The 21,110-nt window shown below is 39.7% G+C and overlaps 1 protein-coding gene across 1 annotated transcript in view; it reads left to right on the forward strand.

The window, feature by feature from the left end:
- The first annotated feature begins 731 nt into the window (after positions 1-731).
- Positions 732-21,110, forward strand: part of IGSF11 (immunoglobulin superfamily member 11) — a 75,578-nt gene continuing 55,199 nt past the window's right edge. Inside the window, exon 1 of the mRNA XM_035000114.1 lies at positions 732-760. Within this exon, the coding sequence (XP_034856005.1) occupies positions 733-760 (28 nt within the window). The 5' untranslated portion in view covers position 732. The remainder of the gene's footprint in view (positions 761-21,110) is intronic.

A 21,110-nucleotide genomic window follows, 5' to 3' on the forward strand; every position in this document is an offset into this window, starting at 1 on the left:
ATATATTTAATTAAAATATATTTTAACTTTATATTTAAAAATATAATTGTGTAGAATATAATTAAGATAAATAATAACTCAATCTAAAGGAGCTGGAGGGAAAGCAGTGTGGGGTCAGGGGCTTTTTAACACCTGGCTCTTCCACAAAGTAGCTTTGTGATTTTGAACTGAATGCTTAGCCTTTCTGAGCTGTTTCCTCACCTGTGCAATGGAGATGGCAATACCTGCTTCATTAAGGTCTTTTGTGAGCATTACAATACATGTGAAAGTGCCCAGCATAAGGGTGCGTGGTCCCTAAGCTTCAAATGAATTTAATTATTGTTCAGCACATAAGTGTGAAAGGTTAAATATGCTGGTGAGCTATCCCTGGCCCCTGCCTTTCAGCACTTTACAGTTCACTAGTTTTGAGACTGACCCTCTTAATAGTTGCTCCATTTGTTGTTGGAAAAATACCAGCGGTGCCATTTCTGCTCTATGCTTTGAATCAGTGGCCAGACCAGTGGTCATTCTTAGGGTCCTGCATCAGACGGTGGACCACGTGACAGGAAGCTCACTGTATTGCCACCCTGCTGGACCACATGTGATCAGGGAGTGCGAGAATCGTCCTGCTTTGACTGCTACCCAGGCTGGTGATGTGGGGGTGAGTCCACCAGAATCAGGGAGGGTGGAAGAGAGCCTGCACGACCACATAGCAGTCACTCAGCATATGGACATTTTTTGGTGAAGACCGTGATGAGCTGTGAACATGGGAGTTGGCGAGGTAAAATATACCAAGAGGGGAGGCTTCTGATACTGCTTTTGTATTACTCATGAAGCATTTTGTATAAAAAAGGAGATAGTGTTTTTGTGTGCTGAAATGGGTTCAGGTTATATTTATATCATACTCGTTTCTTTGATTGACTACTACTGCAGTTCTGTCCATAAAATTCTTCTTACTTTTCTATTTTATTCTCCTTTCTGTGACCATTTTCTTCCCCTTAATCTTCCGGTCTGGTCTTTTCTGAATACTGCAAACTTTTCCACACCCAGAACTCGTCCCCTCAGCTGCTGGGCATAAAGTGAGTTGGCCTTTCCTCATCTTTCTTCCATCTCTCTAAGATGACGCTTCTGTTGCTATGCAGTAAACATGTTCCTGGGTGCTTCCTTAATTCTAAACAATATCTACACTTTTTTTTTTTTCAGGAATTTTAGTGGGTATAGGGAAGTATAAAGAAGAAAATAAAAACTATCCACAATGCTTTAGCATCTAGAGGTCCCATCTGTTAAAGTTTTGGCATATCCTTTCTGTCTCTTAAAAAATTATTTAGCAAACATTGGGATTTTCAGTGTAACTCACATAGACTTGCTACATTTAGAAGGTAACACTGACATATTTATGAATGATCCCCAATAATTTGGGACTGTTTTTCCTTAAGAATTACCATCACTTCTGTAGGAAAGTGGATTTGATTGTTTGTTTATTTATTTATTATTTTTTAAGATTTTAAAAATTTAGAGAGAGGGAGAGAGATAAAGAAAAAAAATTCATGCATGGGGGGAGGGGCAGAGGGAGAGCATCTTCAGGCAGACTCCCTGAGTGCAGAGCTCAACTTGTGGTTGATCTCATGACCCATGAGATCATAACCTGAGCTGAAACCAAGAATCCAACACTTAACCGACTAAGCCACCCATGCGCCCATTTTTTTTTTTTGTAAAGCTCATATTGTGTAAGATTACTATGAACATTAACCTTGACTCATATTTGAGCCAAAAAAGAGTTGAAGTAGAAATCAGAAGTGATAAGGGCTCTTTTATTTAGTAATTTATGATACATATTAGATGTTCAACAAATAGTTCATTTTCTTTCTCTTTTCTCTTATGTTTCCTTCTTTTTATTTTCTTGTACTCCTTTTCAGCTTATGAATTTAGCTAAGGAATGGAGCCCCGGTAGATCTCTGGGGCGCTGTGTCTCCTTAGAAGATGTACTGAGACATCTAAGTTGGAGGCTCCTGGCCTAGAGATATCTACATTCTTGAAAATTATATACCAAAATGTATTTATATATGGGCCCTTCTGGGAAGAGAATTGGTCCATGAGTTTCATCAGATTTTCTTTCTTTTTTAAAGATTTTATTTATTTATTTGAGAGAGAATGAGAGACAGAGAGCATGAGAGGGAGGAGGGTCAGAGGGAGAAGCAGACTCCCTGCCGAGCAGGGAGCCCGATGAGGGACTCGATTCAGGGACTCCAGGATCATGACCTGAGCCGAAGGCAGTCGCTTAACCAACTGAGCCACCCAGGCGCCCGAGTTTCATCAGATTTTCAAATGATTCTGTTGCCAGAAAAAAGATTCAAGATTTGAATCTAAGATCTGTTGTGGCTTAGTCTTTAAACTATCGTCAACTCTGGACAAGGCGCATAACCTCTCTGGAAAGAAGAGGGGTTACTTGGGCACAGTGTACATGGGAATTGTAAAAAAAGAAGTAAGTTTATGACAAATTGAGGTTATTGGCCAGAAAAATGTCAAGGGAGGTTTACTACCCATCTGAACCATATAAACTATTGTTACTGTATTCTGCGGCTAGCTGTAAGCTGTGGGATTTGGGTAACAAATAGATACAGACTAAATAGTGTGATAGAGTTGGGTAGACCGTAAGGAAACATTCTTTATGAAGAATTTCAAACACAAGAATGAGTTTGTGTAATCTCTTCTATAAGCCCTCATAAAGTGGATTAAATTTTTATTTGTGTGAGATGGTTTAAAAGTGATCTTGTTTGCAGTTAAAATAGGTTGGATTACCTATGAAAGAGCCCGTAGGCTCAGAAGCTAAAAAAAAAACAAAACAAAAAACCCTAATAGCTAGTAAAAAGCATAAAATGTCTTTCCCGCTTTGCATTTGCACCTCCTCCCCTTGCCCTGCTTTTCTTCCTGCAAGTAATTTGTGTATTTGCTGTAATGTGTCTGTGTACCTTAAGCTAGTGTTTTCAAAGCTTCTTTCCAGCCTGTGACATACTGGTGGGACACCTTCTACCCTGACCCCCTTCCTTTCCTCCTTAGTTCTGTCCATTCTTCAGCCTTCTGACTTGCACTCATTCTCCGTGTGTGTGTTAACTGTTTATGGAATGCTGTGGTTAATACACAATCATAGAACACATCTAAATTTTTAACTTCTCTTCACGTTCTTGCTGTTTTACTTAAAAATCCTCAGAGCAAACATGCTAACCCAGAATGCAATGATACCCCAGGACCATCTTTTCCAAGGTAATCAAATGTTTAGAATGCTACAGATGACTCAAGAGGAAGTAACTGGAAGAACTCAAGTGAAATGAGCAGATCCTTTAGACTCTGTGTGGGGGCTGGGGAGGTGTTGGAGTGATTTTAGAAAACAGTATATGGAAGGCTGAACTACATGGCTTCTCAAGCATCTTTCTGGCTCCAATATTCTGAGACCTAAAAAGTGCTGCCCTAGTCAGAGAGCACTGAAAACAAAAGGTTTCTGTGCATAACGGCGCTCAGCATGCTCCTGACCCGGGAAGCTTGGCAGAAGGCCCATCATAAGACTGTCATCAGTCAATTCAAGTCAATATCAATTAGGGAATATTAATTAAAATTGTAGCCTCCCTAAGGGAAAAAACATTGATTCCCTGCCTCTCTTTATGATAAAAATGTTGACTCTTTATTTCTATATGTAGATGAACAGAAATACAGCGTCCCCCCTGCCCCAACCAAATGAAAGATGGTAACACGGAATATCTTTCGAAGGTATCTAATAATAGTAATGTAAAGCTTTTAGGTTTCATGACCATTTTAGCACCTCAGTGCCACCAAACAGAACTTTTTCTTTTTCGTTCTCATTTTACATAGTTTCCCTGCCCCCAATCCCCATCTCTAGGGGTGTCCTAGCTACGTACAGACATAGTCCTTCTACACGGCCAGAGCACTTCCTCCATGGAGTGATCATTGTCAGAATGATGGGACCACATAATCACAATGGATTCGTGTAAATGAAAAGCAAAAATATTATTTCTGCCCTGAGTACAGTTCTGGTTTTTGTATGTTTATCAAGTAATGTCTGACTTCTGGGTGGATTTTAACAGTCCTTGCTTTAGCATCCTGTTTTCAGAGAGAGAGAAACTATTGAACTACAGAATGGCAGAGGTAGACTGAGCCATGAAGAGCATATAGACCAGGGGTCCTCAAATTTAAGCATGCATAAGGATTATCTGGAGAGCTCATTAAAGACATGTCTTGTTTTTGCTTCCTGAGATTCTGATTTGAATGTCTGAAATAGGGTCGTTGAATCAGGAATTTTAAACAAGTGCCTCAAATAATCCTGATGTGTGTGGTTCAGGGACCTCCTTATATAGGTCCCCGAAGCCCTGGGAGTCCCACTCTGGCTCACCTAAGTTTGGGAATGTGGCGTCGTAATTATGCAGATTTAAGTTTCAGCAAAGTGGCCAGATCTACTACCCTTTGGGAACTGCTTTTATAAAGACCACTGAACACCTCCTGGTTGCCAAATGCAGGGTGGTTGCCATTCGGGTTTCATAATAAATTGACTTAAACTTACAAATTGACTTTACAGTTTTTTCTGCCTGTGCTTACTTACTCTTCTCTTGGTACTTGTCATCCTGCTGCACTAATTCATTCTTGCTCTCTTTCCCCAGTGCCCTTTCCTCTGCCTACCCCTAAATGTGGCTGTACTATGAAGTTCTGGCTTTTAATTTTTGTGTTTTACTTGATGGATCTTCTGTTCAGTTTCATGATTTCACTGGCCCACTGTTTGTGACTTCTAGAGCTTGCCTTTTTCCTATATTTCTGGCTATCTACTGGGCATTTTTATCTGCTTGTCCCTCAGCACCTTCAAACTCAGTGTCTAAAATTGAGCCCAAATCATTTTTTCCCCAGACACTTCCTCCACCCGTATTTCCTATTTTATTTTATTTTTCTAAAAAATTTTATTTATTTGAGATAGCGCGCGAACAAGCACATGAGTAGGGGGAGGGGCAGAGTTGAAATGATTCAGATATCTTTCTTCTTTTACAACCACTATGCTCATCCTGTTTATGGGGGATCTACTCTTCAAACAGGACTGTGTGGTTGGAGACAGAACACCGGAAGCGAGCCCCAGTCCTTTCAAACAAACACAAGTTAGAGGCCAGGCCCTAGATTCCATAAATGTAAATCTCTTGTAATTCATAATTTCTGTGAAATAGCTTCCAGGTAGAATACCATGCTTATTAGAGGTTAAGAAATAAAAAATGTGCTAACTCCAAGTTTACGTGTGTATTACTAAAACTTAATAGTCACTGTTGCACTTGTTTAGAATTTAGACCAACACAGTTTTTTCAGAGAATAATTTATCAGTGACATTGGTTAGAATTGCTGGTTCATGGAGACAAGAAGAAGCCAACTGGATTTTAGTCAGCTTTATTCTTATTTTTAAGTTGATGGTGTAAACAGCACACCCCGTGTTGTCAGATTTGCCCCTATGTCCTTACTACACCACTGGGTCGTGCCATTCACACATTTACCTCAAGCTGGAAGCCTTAGAATCATTTTTAGAATTCCTTTTCTTTTATGTTTTTGGAGTTTATTTTGTTATTTTTTTTTTTTTCTGTCTTCTTCATGATGTGGTTAATTCATTATTTTGGAGACTTCTCCTTTTTGCTTAAGGGAACATTTTTGGCAAATCTGCCTTTACCACTTTAAATATATAGCTTTTTTTTTTTTGAGATATCATTTATATATAGTAAACTTGACTCTTTTTTTAGTGGACAGTACAGTGAGTTTTGAGGATTGAAAATGGTGTGGGAGTGTGAAAAAGCCTGTGGCCCTACAGAAGCTCAGTATTGGAGCCCAGAGGTCTGTGCATGCAGGGCTTCATGGCCGGAGCCAGCCCTCTGGGACCACAGAGGGGTGCCAGCAAGCAGTCCCTACGAAGCCTAGGACCAGCCACAGCTCAGCAGGAATCAATCCAAGGAAGAGAGCCGCATTGTAGCCGACAAGAGCAGTGATGTCCAGGGGACATTGTCTGGGTCAGAAGGATCTCGTGAGCCCCATCATGTCTTGTTTCCCTTACTCTTCCTGGATGAGGTTGGGAACGGGGTGGCAGAGAGCTCCCAGAGACTTGTCCTAAAGACACTCAGTCTTCCAGGGGGGACCATGTCATAAACCAGCAATTGTGACAGGTCAGATTTTCAATAGGTAAATGTTTAAGCTGAAGCTTTGTTTAAACTAGAAGAGATTGAAATATTGCTGATGGGGCTCCTGAGGGTGATTAAATCAGCTATAGAAATGAAAGAGGCTGCGTTTTCTTTGCCCAACTGAATGTTTCAAAAATAAATTTGTATTATTTACCACAGAAAATAACCCCTGCCAAAAATAGATTTGTAACGTCACCCTGTGACAATAGGGGTAATATGATAAATGCACGGGAAAAAGATCAGAAATAATGTACACCAACAGTCTTCATCTCCAAGTGGTGACTTTACACGTGATTTTTATTTTCTTTTTCTATTTTTATGTTTTTTTCCCCCTAAATTGCCTGAAATAAATTATATGCTTTATAGCTAGGAGAAACAAATGCTATTAAAAATAGAAATTAATCAACCAGAAAAAACTAATAATTTATTAGATGTATAAATATTATGACAAAGCCTTATGATACACATTTTACATGTAAATATTTCATACAATACATTTTTGGAATTTTATATTTTGCTTTTTATCACCTAATATTCTAACAGGATCATTTCCCCTTTCCCCTAAATGTGTTTATTTTTATTTTTATTTTTTTAAAGATTTTATTTATTTATTTGAGAGAGAGAGCACGAGCAGGGGAAGGAGCAGAGGGAGAAACAGACTCCCCACTTAGTGTGGAGCCAGATGTGGGGCTGGATCCCAGGACCCTGAGATCAAGACCTGAGCTGAAATCAAGAGTTGGACGCTTAACCAAGGAGCCACCCAGGCGCCCCCAAATGTGTTTTTAATTTAAAAAAATAGCTGTAAATAGTTTTTTGATGAATAATTTCTCTGTTACTGAATATCTGGGTTATTTTAAAAAATCACCATTTTAAGTAATCCTATAATATATATAATTCTTTGTAAATATTTGCATCTTTTTTCAAAAACATAAATTTATTTTGTTACTTATTATTCTAATTCCTGTTAACAGTTTAAAAGTCTTACTATGAAAAATTAGGTTTTATGTGTGTGTGTGCTTTTTAAAAATATTTATTTATTTTATTTAAATTCAATTAGTCAACATACAGTACATCATTAGTTTCAGATGTAGTGTTCAATAATTTATCAGTTGCATGTTCAGAATGATTTGATAGTTATCTAGCTAAATTCAAGGGACCAGATGAAATGAGGTCCCCTACTCTTCCACCATCTTGCCTCCCTCTGATCAGAAAGCATCTTTCAACTAAATTCTTCTTTGATGAAGATAGAAGCATTTTCAAATGTCACCAGGGAGATGACAGTGCATATTAGACCCTTGCAGGTACCTTGCTTGAATCTACAGTGATGCCCAGAACAAAGGTCAGGTGCTGTGAATTCTGCCAACTGTGCCAAGTAATGGTGACCATGAAGAAGAGGCTTTGATTGTCCCGGTGGAACCATTTGGTGCCCAGCCGCAGAACAGGTGCAGGAAGGCACGTGGTCGGGGAAGAGGCAGAAAGAAAACACAAGAAGGACTCTGCAGGCTGTCTCAGTGCGGTTGGGGTCCTCACGCTCCCCCAGTGCCAGGGCACCCTCGCGGCTCAGCCCTCCCAGTGCGCCGGGAATACCTGTCCTGCACGTTCTCTTCATGGCCCATGGAACGCTCTGGTCTGGTGGGCAACAAGATTTTATTTATTTTAGAGAGAGAGCGTGCACATAAACAGGGAAGGAGCAAAGGGGGAGGGAGAATGAAAAGGAGAAGAATCTCAAGCAGACTGCCCACTGAGCATGGAGCCTTACCTGGGGCTCCGTCTCACGACCCTGAGATCATGACCTGAGCTGAAACCAAGTCTGACACATAACTGACTGAGCCACCCAGGTGCCCTTTTTGTGTGTTTTCAAAACAGGTTTGAAAAATGAAACTTTTTTTCCTTTTAAAACACCTTTTTTGGATATCAAGTTAATGGCTATAAACATCCATAACCAAACTATTTTAAGTTGAAGACAAATAGCATGAGATAATTGTAAAGTAATATTTTCTTAAATTCCCCCAGTGACTTTTCCATTTACTGTAGCTAGTAAGATCATAGACACATTTACTTTAATGACATTAGTGATAAGTGTATTTAACAGTTTACAACAACCCAAGACTTCCTTCATTTTTTTTCAAGTAAGAAACTAGAAAGGTTTTATTTTTTCTTTTAGTTCAAATGTAACATGCACCCAAGATTTCCTTTAGACAAAAAAGATTTTCTTCCATTATTATAACTTTAACAAAAATGGTTTTTAAAATTCACTCACTAAATGCAAACCATGATTGTTTTAGTTGATAGTACATGTTTAAATCAGTCTGAATCCTGATGTCATAATTAAGTGAGAATTTGGCCGTACCTGAAGATTACTGTATTCCTGGTTACAGTGCCATATTCCGTAACTTAAAAATTCTGATAACACCCACCTTGAAGAGCCAGAGGAGGAATCCAGCTATGAATCTCATGAGTATCACAAACATCCAACTAAAGAGCGTGGTGATAGGCCAATGAGAATCCAATACCAAGTTGTTGCTTCGTCTTCAAATATTTTCATTCCAATTGCCCTTGCATCCAGGATTTTATCAATACAATTTGTAGCTTCTGTGAGTTCTACAGCATTTCTTGTCCTTCCACTCCCATCTTCAAATGTTGTCTTATTTCCTACTATCACAGTGCCATTTTTAGTAGAGAATTCAGGGAGACATCTCTGAAGAAATGATTTGCTTGGAAAAATTGCTGTTGGACAATCATCATTCAGTAAAACTTGTGTGAGAGTCTTTGCAGGCTTAACAAAAGTAGACTTGCAGGCGCCTGGGTGGCTCAGTTGGTTGGGCGACTGCCCTCGGCTCGGGTCATGATCCTGGAGTCCCGGGATCGAGTCCTGCATCGGGCTCCCTGCTCAGCAGGGAGTCTACTTCTCCCTCTGACCCTCCTCTCTCTCATGCTCTCTGTCTCTCATTCTCTCTCTCTCTCTAATAAATAAAATAAAATCTTTAAAAAAAAAAAAAAGTAGACTTGCAGAACTGGCTGTGGTATATCCAGTAGTTTTTTATTGTTCTTATGTAGATTGTGTTTCTTTGTATGTTAAAATTTTTTCTGGGCACTTGGAGACACAGATCTGTGTGGTAGGGCACTTTAGTTTTACCACCACAGAGGCACCGGTACAGCTGAGTAAGTTAAAGTAAAACAAAATGGCCTTGTTCTCATTGGGTGAGAACTTGTGGCCGTAAAAGTGGTCCTTGCTGTCTGTAGGATAGGCCACTCTCCTGGGGTCACCATGTACCCAGGCAACAAGTCCTAAAAGACTGTAGCCAGTAATGAACAGTATGAAGATTATGCGGCATAGAACATCTGTACAACTCCTTTTGACAACAGGCCCCTTGAAATTCAGATTTAATGTCTTTGGATCACCATAGGTCTCATCCTCTAAGTGTCTGGTGGTTCTCTGTCACTCATTAAGAGGCTCTTCTCTTCAGAAAAAGGCCTGAATCGCTGCAAAGTTGAGTTTCTTAGAAAGGAGTTTCTGAGTTTAGAGGAAGGTCCTGTCTTCCACATTTTATAGGTAAGAAAATGCGGTTTGTGGAGGTTCAGTAACTTGTACACAGCTTCCAGGACTTGCATGCAGCTCTTCTAACTCAGTAGCAGGCCCTTCCCATGATACTAGCCTGAGTTTGAATCCTGATGTAGCTGGCGCACAGGGCTGCTAGAGCACCTGGCTCTGGGGGTCCCACACAGACCAGGTTCGGCCACTCACCGTGGGCAAAATCTGAAGGCAGAGAAACAAGTGGTGGTGAAGCAAGAAAGGAATTTATTTCAGTGAGGCCAACACGAGGGAGACAGCAGACTAGCATCTCAAAGACTGTCTCCTGTAAACCTTTGCTTCCTTGTTTCCTGGGGATAGATTCCTTGAAATGGTATGACAGGCCAGATAATAGGAACATTTTAAAAGAAGTATTAGATATCAGACAGTTTTAATTTCAGTGATTCTTTGGGAGCCTTGACAAAGGACTGGGCTACGTTACCTGGATATCACCTTTTCATTCCACACGTTTGTTATTAATAACAACAGCAACAATTAAAACACACACACACACACACATACAGAGCTGTTTTATCTCCCTATCAAGGCTTTCTCGACCTTACTCTTCTAAAAATTTAGGACACCTATTGTCTGATTGTTCTCTTTGAAGAGACAACTTTCACTATTCATAGGATTTGCGTTCCTGTGAATTCAACAAGGAAAACCATCTAGGAATGGCTGTGCTAGTAAATTATTATTTTTAAGATTTTATTTATTTATTTGACTGAGAGAGCACAAGTAGGCAGAGAAGCAGGCAGAGGGAGAGGGAGAAGCAGACTTCCCGCTGACCAGGGAGCCCAGCGTAGGACTCGATCCCAGGACTCAGGGATCATGACCTGAGCCGAAGGCAGCCACTTAACCGGCTGAGCCACCCAGGCGCCCTCCCTTACTTTTTTTAAAGAAAGGTTTTGTTTATTTATTTGAGAGAGAGAGAGAGAGAGCACAAGCTGCGGGGCAGAGGGGCAGGCAGAGGGAGAAGCAGACTCCCTGCTGATCAAGGAGCCTGAGCGGGGGCTCCATCCCAGGACTCAGGGATCATGACCTGAGCCGAAGGCAGCCGCTTAACCGGCTGAGCTACCCAGGCGCCCCTGAGCTAGTAACTTCTTTATAGGGTCATGTTATCCTGGAGTGTTACTACTTACCTATTGTTCCATCAGGAGTAATTCTTGACATGTTTCTCAGAGGAATTCATCACTCTTTCCTCTGTCTGGAGTATGATCCTACGTCCTTGCTGTTTGATTGTTCTCCTTCCTGTCCAGGTCTCACTCAGGACTCAGACTAGCCACAGTCTTTCCCTTTTGAGTTAAGCCATGTCAGCTTCACCCTTTTCTCACATCCATTAGCATATGTAATCTAAATCAGGGATCTTTTTTAGTGGCTTAGGTCTTCTCTAAGCTGAGACCTGTGGCCTGCAGTTCATGGTAGAGAACATCAAAAGTGGATCCCTGTTTAGAGAATAATCTATACATGTTGGAGGGCTGGGAGTCTATTTGTACTTCATGCTTGATCCAGACAGCACCTCCAGAGTGCATTCTTTAACATCCAGTGAAATCTGGTGTGTTCAACTTTATTTATTGGTAAAACAATTTGTCTCCCCCACACATACTTCGCAGGTGTCTCTGTAGTCCATAGCATCCAGCAGAAGTAAAATTTCTGGGAGCCAAGAGGGCATTAGTTCTTGGAATGTATGAAATGGGATGATGACTTCTGTTAATGCAGTCTCATTTGCTGTTTTTGTGTTCCTCACAACACTTAACTCAATGCTAAGGACAAAATTTGCCCTTAATAAAATATCTCTTCTCTGTTCATCTACATTTCTATTTTATTTTATTATAATAATAATGCCTTTCATGATAATTATGTGTTGAAGAACATCTATTATAAAATATACTTATTAATCCTTCAGGCCACTGGCTGAACTTGTCATTATCTCAGCTTTTTACTCCCTGCAATTAAATCTAGTGTCTTCATTTTTAAATTCATTCCAGTGGCAGAAGCAGTCAAACTACCAAATGTTTATAATTCTTTATGTTACTTTAGTGAATTTGCATGTATCCCTTTGTAATGGTTTTCTTTATCTTGCTGCTTATAACTTCATCCTTGTTTTTTCCCAATGACTAAGGAAAGCTGGAGACAAATGAAATGCATGACTAGAAGATTCCTGGCCACAGTCCTCATATAAGTCATCTCTGAGTACATCGTGATAAAGTAAGAAAAGGGAGAGCTGAAACTACCAAATTTAGTCACAAAACAGGCCGACATTCCGCCTTGAGTCTCCCTCTAAAGCATGAATGGTGGCCACAGTGATGGTAATTTTGACGGTTTCTGGATTCTGGTTCCCTGCCACATTTGTCAGCTTTGATTTATTTCTCTCTCTCCTTTATAAAGGAACAATAGTGGCATTCATTATTGGTAAAGGTTAACTGTGAACTTTAACCCTTCCTTGAGCACGACTTGAAGTTTTTTAAAGGTCTCCTGTGAGATATTATAGAGAACGTTGCGGCAGTGTCTGTGATTCCAAGAGATACAAGAAACAAGGTGATTTGAAGAATAAGCAGTGTTAAGTTTAGGGTTTCCTTTTTCTTCTGAATTTCTCCTTTTGGATTTCAGCACCGCTGAATTTGGAGGAGGGGTGTGCAGCTTGTTAATGTCTTCCTAGTCAAAGTGAAAATATGTAACAGGCTCAGTAGCTCAGAGAGAGTAGGAAAGATAAGAAAATTCAGAGGTTTATGTCCTTTCTTGGAGACGAATAAAGGAATGCTGGTTCCTTGACCGCTGCTCACAATGGTAAAAAAACCAGCAGTCTCTTTATTTTAGCCTGTAACCTTTGCTAGTAGCTGGCCGGTGTTTCGAAGTGGAAGTTCATTTCACCCCTTAAAACAAGCGCGAAGTGGAGATTAGTAATTACTTTGAAGAACTTATGTTTGAAATATGTTGCTAGTGAGGTTGGTGATGATTGGAAGAAAAAAAAGCTAGCCTGCACGCAGTGGAGAGCCTGGTGATGAAGCGCAGGCAGGGACTCTGGAACCAGACTTTTTGTATTCAAAATTTGGCTCCAGCATTTATTAGCAGTAAGTTGGTAAATTACTTCATCCCCCTGTGTCTCACTTTTCTTAGTTGTAAGTTAGAGAAAATAGTATGTAATCATAGAACTTATATCAAGATCATAAAGACTGAGCTAATACATGTGAAGAATTTTGAACAAGAAATGTTAGATATAGGGGCCCCTGGGTGGCTCAGCTGGTTAAGCGACTGCCTTCGGCTCAGGTCATGATCCTGGAGTCCCTGAATCGAGTCCTGCATCAAGCTCCCTGCTCAGCGGGGAGTCAGCTTCTCCCTCTGACCCTCCCCCCTCTCATGTGCTCTCTCTCTCTCATTCTCTCTCTCAAATAAATAAAATCTTTAAAAAAAATGTTAGATATAATGGTCAACTGGTGAGTACCTGTCTAAAAGTATTTAATTTACATTAAAAGTAAAAATGCTGTGATCACCAAACCAAACTCATTTGTCAGCCAAGTTTGGTCCATGTATTACCAGTCTGCAGTCCCTGGTGTGAGGAATCCATGCATGGTAAGTAGTTCAGCTCTATTAAAAGACTTAAGAATCTAAAACTGTGCTATCCAGTACGTTGGCCATTAGCCTTATGTGGATATTTAAATTTAAATGAATTAAGATTAAGATTCTGTTCCTTGGTTACACAAACTACAGTTCAGGTGCTTAATAGGCACATGTGGCTGGTGGCTACCGTATCAGATAGTGCAAATATGGAACATTTCCATCATTACAGGAAGCTTCATCAGACAGAGCTGATCTAATGGTTTATACAAATATTCACTCATTGCTATCTACCAACTTATACATACCTTAGTGTGGGATTGGGCGGAGCTGTTTACCTGCTTGACCTACAGCTGTTAATCTACTCTCTAGCAGCAACTTAAGCATTTGTTTTTTAAGTATTTTTTAAAAAGCTCTTTGGTGACTCCAGGCTTCTGGTACTGGGTGAATCTCCAGTTTGAGGAGAAAATTCCATAGGGAATAATAAGGATGGGTTTTTTGCCACCCCTAAACTTTTTTTTTTTTTTAAAGATTTTATTTATTTATTTGAGAGAGAGAGAATGAGAGACAGAGAGCATGAGAGGGAGGAGGGTCAGAGGGAGAAGCAGACCCCCTGCCGAGCAGGGAGCCCAATGCGGGACTCTATCCAGGGACTCCGGGATCATGACCTGAGCTGAAGGCAGTCGCTTAACCAACTGAGCCACCCAGGCTCCCACCACCCCTAAACTTTAAGGAATATATTAGTGCCTTTCTAGGATGATGGAGAAAATTGGAGTGTATATGTGTTTGCATGTGTGTATTTTTCACCACTAAAAGAAGTACATCAATGTGAAACTTGAACCTTTATATATTCTTTACTAAGTATATAAAATATATATTGCCTTGGAAATTTTTTAACTGTGTCATAATAATGCTGTATCTCATGGTGGCAGTCAGTATCTGCTATTGCTAGAATAATGCTTTATCATATATAATGGGGAAATAGCACACTTTTGATCTTAGAATGGTGACTTGAAGAATTTTCACTGTTAAAACTTAACTGGAGGAAGTTTGAAATGATGGTGGGGTGATAGAACAGATCAAATCTCTTAGAACGGTTTACGTTAGTGGATGGCATTGTATCTCTTTTGCCGTTCATGCTAAAGCCCATGTGTTTCAACATAAACAGAGAAAGCATAGAGCACAGTGGGAGCATGTGTATGTGCTATGATTTCTTTAGGAAGAGTTGGTGACATCAGATATTATATATGTCATGGGGAATTACCTATTTTCTCTGAACAAATCTGTATTTCCATTCCTGACTCAATAAATATAGGGCTAATTCTTTATATTTTCCCTCTTTCCTAAGCTTTTATGTTGGTAACTGTCTCCTCACCCCCTAACCTAATGTAATTTATTCCAAGCCTTGAGTTTGAGGACTACAGTCAACTTTTAGTGGTAAATTAATTTCAGATTAATTGGCGAAATAAAAAAATGAATGTATTCCTTTCCCCAGAGATGAAGTACACAAAGGCGTGTCACTTGAGATGTGAACAGTTTTCTATACATGTGTTATGCTTCAAAAATTTTATATTAAAATATGAATTTATAGCTAATCTTATTTCTAAGGGTTGGATGTATTTACTTTTGGCACATAGTTTTCTTTGCTAACCCATCAATTTAAAGAAGATGTATTGTTCTTTAGTTTTGTCTCTGATTATAGCAGTAACAACTGTTATAAATTTTATTTGCTTTATTATGTAATATTCTCATATAAGCAGTTAGAGCTATAAATTTCCCTTTAAGTACTAGTTTAGCTGCCTCCCAAATATTTCAAGATTATAGAGAAAAACACCCATGGTACTTTGTGGCAAAGCCAAGGGGTTAATTCAGAGCTGACCCAATTAAGCCATCATTGCCATGGGGGAGGCCCCTAACCCTAATGATACTTATTTGAGGCCCCCTGGAGGAAGAAATTTATAAATATGAGCAGGATAGAGAGGATCTCACTGAAGTATTTGTAGTAACCTCCAAAAAACTCCCAACAGACAAACAAATACTTGGATATATGGAGAGGTAACAAAGTACCGAATCAGAGGTCTACAATTTGACTCAATTGGAAAGTCAGAGTGTCCTAGAAGAATTTATGTAACAAAAAGATAAGAAGGCACTGATTGACTTTTGCACTTCTACATGAGTTCTGATTTTAACATCTGCTGAACTGCATCACCGTGGTCTTAGTTAATGCTGGGGCTCAGATTACAGTTATACCTGAGAATCCCAATAAATTTAAACAAGGTAATCCTATACACGGGGGTCCTATTACATTTTAATAAGTTACCCCACACTCAACAGGGAAATTACCAAATATAAAACAGAGAACAAATAGGAATGCCTTATTTTAACCCCATTTAAACTATTATATGCTAAATTTCCTATGTTCATACCATTTATTGCCCCCAAATATCCCACAGTCAGCATGGGTGTTCTGACCCAGTGGGTAATAAATTAACTTAAACTACATCTTTGGCACTCACAATAGGCTTGGAAAAATAGGACTCCCTTGCCCTCCTCCCTACTCCATGACTCAAATAGTTAATACTGCCCAATGTAAATTGAAATAAAGCCTTCAAGAATTAAAACCCATATATAAGACCTTTATAGAGAAGGGGTAATTATTTCTACTCTTTCTGCATTTAACAGCACAATTTGACCTGTTCTTAAACTTGGAAAGAGAGAGTAGTGCCAAGGAGGGGATTACCATAACTTTCATGCAATAATCTTACCCATTAAGGCCCCTTCCCAATATTATTGAAATTACTGACATCATCTAATCAGCAACTGGTAATACTTTACAGTTAGAGATTTCACTAGTATGTTCTGTAAGCCTATTTCAACAGCCTTTCAGCAGCAGTTTGCCTGCATCTTTGAAGGGACACAATAACCCTCTACCCAGCTATCCATGGGGTACCTCAATAGCCCCATTATTGCATCCAGTCTTTCTAGGAAAGATCTTTAATCACATCCAGCTTCTCCAGAAGCACAAGAGTGACATCACACTGGTGACACTCTTCTCCAGGGAGATTCCCATAAGAGACTCATTCAGGACATACTAATAATATTCACAAAGGACACGAGCCATTGCCCCACACATAGAGCAGGGCCTTGCTACCTTGGTTAAATTACTGAAAATTGTTTGGCAATCTGGGGGCCACTCTATCCCTAGGAATGTCAAGAAACAGCTGTGAAGACCCTTTTAGCAAATGTTAAAATGGGCTCAATGTCTTTCAGGTCTTATTGGCTTTGAGAGGTAGCATATTTTACATTAATGAATTTTACTTACTCCAGTTTATGCTACAACTTGCAAACCAGCCTCTCTTGAATGGGACTCTATACAACAAAGGCTCTAACATCTGTCCACACTGCAATACAGTAGCCCTTCCACTGGTGTCCCTCTTCTTACTCTAAGACTCTTTTTTTACTACAGAGGCTTAGCCACTTCCTCTCATGTCTCCTGCCATCTCTGGATCACCCATAATGACCACAATTTGTCTGTAGACTTTTGATGTAATCATCTGCCTTCCTGGGCACCACCCTATTTGCCATTAGATACTGAGCTCTCCTGGAAGTAGAGACTCTCATGGACCTGAGGCCGTGATCCTCTACAGTATCTCAGCCTGGAGTGTCTCTCTTCAACACCCCCAAAACTCTTCTCTCCTGAGCTGAATAGAATCGTGCCCTTTGTATGTGCAACCAAGTCTTCTGCCAAAGAGTTAAGAGACCTCCTAACCTCTTTGGTTAGGTTTATTCCTAGGTATCTTAGAGTTTTTGGTGCAGTTTTAAGAGGGATTGATTCCTTGATTTTTCATTCTGCTGCTTTATTATTAGTGTATGGAAATGCAGCAGATTTCTTTTTTTTTTGAAGATTGTATTTTTAAAATTAATCTCTACACCCAAGGTGGGGCTCAAACTCACAACCCTGGGGTCAAGAGTCCAGTTTCATTCTTCTGCATGTGGCTGTCCAATTTTCCCAACACCATTTGTTGAAGAGACTGTCTTTTTTCCATTGGACATTCTTTCCTGCTTTGTTGAAGATTAATTGACCATAGGGTTGAGAGTCCGTTTCTGGGCTCTCTTTTCTGTTCCATTGATCTTTGTGTCTGTTTTTGTGCCAGTACCATACTGTCTTGATGATGACAGCTTGGTAATAGAGCTTGAAGTCCGGAATTGTGATGCTGCCAGCTTTGCTTTTCTTTTTCAACATTCCTCTGGCTGTTCGGGGTCTTTTCTGGTTCCATACAAATTTTAGAATTATTTTTTCCATTCTTTGAAAAAAGTTGATGGTATTTTGATAGGGATTGCATTAAATGTGTAGATTGCTCTAGGTAGCATAGACATTTTCACAATATTCTTCCAATCCACGAGCATGGAACGTTTTTCCATTTCTTTGTGTCCTCCTCAGTTTCTTTCATGAGTATTCTATAGTTTTCGAGTACAGATTCTTTGCCTCTTTGGTTAGATTTACTCCTAGGTATCTTATGGTTTTGGGTGCAATTGTAAATGGGATTGACTCCTTAATTTCTCTTTCTTCTGTGTTGTTGTTGCTGTATAGAAATGTAACTGATTTCTGTGCATTGATTTTATATGCTGCCACTTTACTGAACTGTTCAAAATCTTTGGGATGCAGCAAAGGCAGTCTTAAGAGGAAAGTATATAGCAATACAAGCCTTTCTCAAGAAACCAGAAAGGTCTCAAATACACAACCTAACTCTACACTTAAAGGAGCTGGAGAAAGAACAGCAAATAAAGCCTAAACCCAGCAGGAGAAGAGAAATAATAAAGATCAGAGCAGAAATCAATGAAATAGAAACCAAAAGAACAGTAGAACAGATCAACGAAACTAGGAGCTGGCTCTTTGAAAGAATTCACAAGATTGATAAACCCCTGGCCAGACTTATCAAAAAGAAAAGAGAAAGGACCCAAATAAATAAAATCATGAGTGAAAGAGGAGAGATCATAACCAACACCAAAGAAATACAAACACTTTTAAGAACATATTATGAGCAACTATATGCCAGTAAATTAGACAATCTGGAAGAAATGGCTGCATTCCTAGAGACGCATAAACTACCAAAACTGAACCAGGAAGAAATAGAAAACCTGAACAGACCCATAACCAGTAAGGAGATTGAAGCAGTAATCAAAAATCTCCCAACAAACAAGAGCCCAGGGCGAGATGGCTTCCCAGGGGAATTCTACCAAACATTTAAAGAAGAATTAATACCTATTCTTCTAAAACTGTTCCAAAAAATAGAAATGGAAGGAAAACTTGCTAACTCATTTTATGAGGCCAGCATTACCTTGATCCCCAAACCAGATAAAGACCCCATCGAAAAGGGGAATTACAGACCAATATCCCTGATGAACATGGATGCAAAAATTCTCACCAAAATACTAGCCAATAGGACCCAACAGTACATTGAAAGGATTATTCACCATGACCAAGTGGGGTTTAATCCTGGGCTGCAAGTTTGGTTCAACATCCACAAATCAATCAGTGTGATACAATACATTAATAAAAGAAAGAACAAGAACCATGTGATCCTCTCAACAGATGCAGAAAAAGCATTTGACAAAATATAGCATCCTTTCTCAATTAAAACTCTTCATAGTGTAGGGATAGAGGGTACAAACCTCAATATCATAGAAGCCATCTATGAAAAACCTACAGTGAATATCATTCTTAATGGGGAAAAACTAAGAGCTTTCCCCCTAAGGTCAGGAACAAGGCAGGGATGTCCACTATCACCACTGCTATTCAACATAGTACTAGAAGTCCTAGCCTCAGCAATCAGACAACAAAAAGAAATCAAAGGCATCCAAATCGGCAAAGAAGAAGTGAAACTCTCACTTTTTGCAGATGATATGATACTTTATGTGGAAAACCCAAAAGACTCCACCCCAAATCTGCTAGAACTCACAGAGGAATTCAGTAAAGTGGCAGGATTTACTTCTAATTCTTAAACAGCTTGTAAATTACTTGTAGGTTTTCTGCAGAACTTATGCTTCATGTTACCAGCTTCGGTTGTATATGCTGTGGTATGTGATTTGGATATTTTATGCTTTACACATTTTTATCTAATTTAAATCATAATATTTCACTAACTTAAAAAATATATTTGTGTTTTTTTATACAGTGGATCAAATTATCACAAATAGGATATTCTGGCAATAATTGTTGCCAAATATCTTTTTTTTTTTTAAAGATTTTATTTATTTATTTGAGAGAGAGAATGAGAGACAGAGAGCACGAGAGGGAAGAGGGTCAGACGGAGAAGCAGAACCCCTGCTGAGCAGGGAGCCCGATGCGGGACTCGATCCTGGGACTCCAGGATCATGCCCTGAGCTGAAGGCAGTCGCTTAACCAACTGAGCCACCCAGGCGCCCTGTTGCCAAATATCTTTTAAGTATTTTCCCTACGACAGAGTAAGTTTTGTTTTTTTTTTACATTTTTATTGTTATGTTAATCACCATACGTTACATCATTAGTTTTTGATGTAGTGTTCCATGATTCATTGTTTGTGCATAACACCCAGTGCTCCATGCAGAACGTGCCCTCTTTAATACCCATCATCAGGCTAACCCATTGTCTCACCCCACTCCCCTCTAGAACCCTCAGTTTGTTTTTCAGAGTCCATCGTCTCTCATGGTTCGTCTCCCCCTCCGATTTCCCCCCTTCGTTCTTCCCCTCCTACTATCTTCTTCTTCTTCTTCTTTTTCTTATATTGCATTATTTGTTTCAGAGGTACAGATCTGTGATTCAACAGTCTTGCATAATTCACAGTGCTCATCATAGCACATACCCTCCCCAATGTCTATCACCCAGCCACCCCATCCCTCCCACCCCACCCCCAATCCAGAAACCGTCAGTTTGTTTCCTGAGATTAAGAATTCCTCATATCAGTGAGGTCATATGATACATGTCCTTCTCTGACTGACTTATTTTGCTCAGCATAACACCCTCCAGTTCCATCCACGTCGTTGCAAATGGCAAGATCTCATTCCTTTTTATGGCTGCATAATATTCCATTGTATATATATACCACATCTTCTTTATCCATTCATCTGCCGATGGACATCTTGGCTCTTTCCACAGTTTCGCTATTGTGGACATTGCTGCTATAAACATCGGGGTGCATGTACCCCTTTGGGTCCCTACATTTGTATCTTTGGGGTAAATATCCAGTAGTGCAATTGCTGGATCGTATGGTAGCTCTATTTTCAACTTTTTGAGGAACCTCCATACTGTTTTCCAGAGTGGGTGCACCAGCTTGCATTCCCACCAACAGTGTAGGAGGGTTCCCCTTTCTCTGCATCCCCGCCAACATCTGTCGTTTCCTGACTTGTTAATTTTAGCCATTCTGACTGGTGTGAGGTGGTATCTCCAGGAGGTTTTGATTTGGATTTCCCTGATGCCGAGCAATGTTGAGCACTTTTTCATGTGTCTGTGGCCCATTTGGATGTCTTCTTTGGAAAAATGTCTGTTCATGTCTTCTGCCCATTTCTTGATTGGATTCTTTGTTCTTTGGGTGTTGAGTTTGATAAGTTCTTTATAGATTTTGGATACTAGACCTTTATGTGATACATCATTTGCAAATATCTTCTCCCATTCTGTTGGTTGTCTTTTGGTTTTGTTGACTGTTTCTTTTGCTGTGCAGAAGCTTTTTATCTTGATGAAGTCCCAATAGTTCATTTTTGCCCTTGCTTCCCTTGCCTTTCGTGATGTTTCTAGGAAGAAGTTGCTTCGGCTGAGGTCAAAG

The sequence above is a fragment of the Mirounga leonina genome, unplaced genomic scaffold (genome assembly GCF_011800145.1).
Source record: "Mirounga leonina isolate KUSES-001 unplaced genomic scaffold, KU_Mleo_1.0 Mir_115, whole genome shotgun sequence".
Taxonomy (NCBI): domain Eukaryota; kingdom Metazoa; phylum Chordata; class Mammalia; order Carnivora; family Phocidae; genus Mirounga; species Mirounga leonina.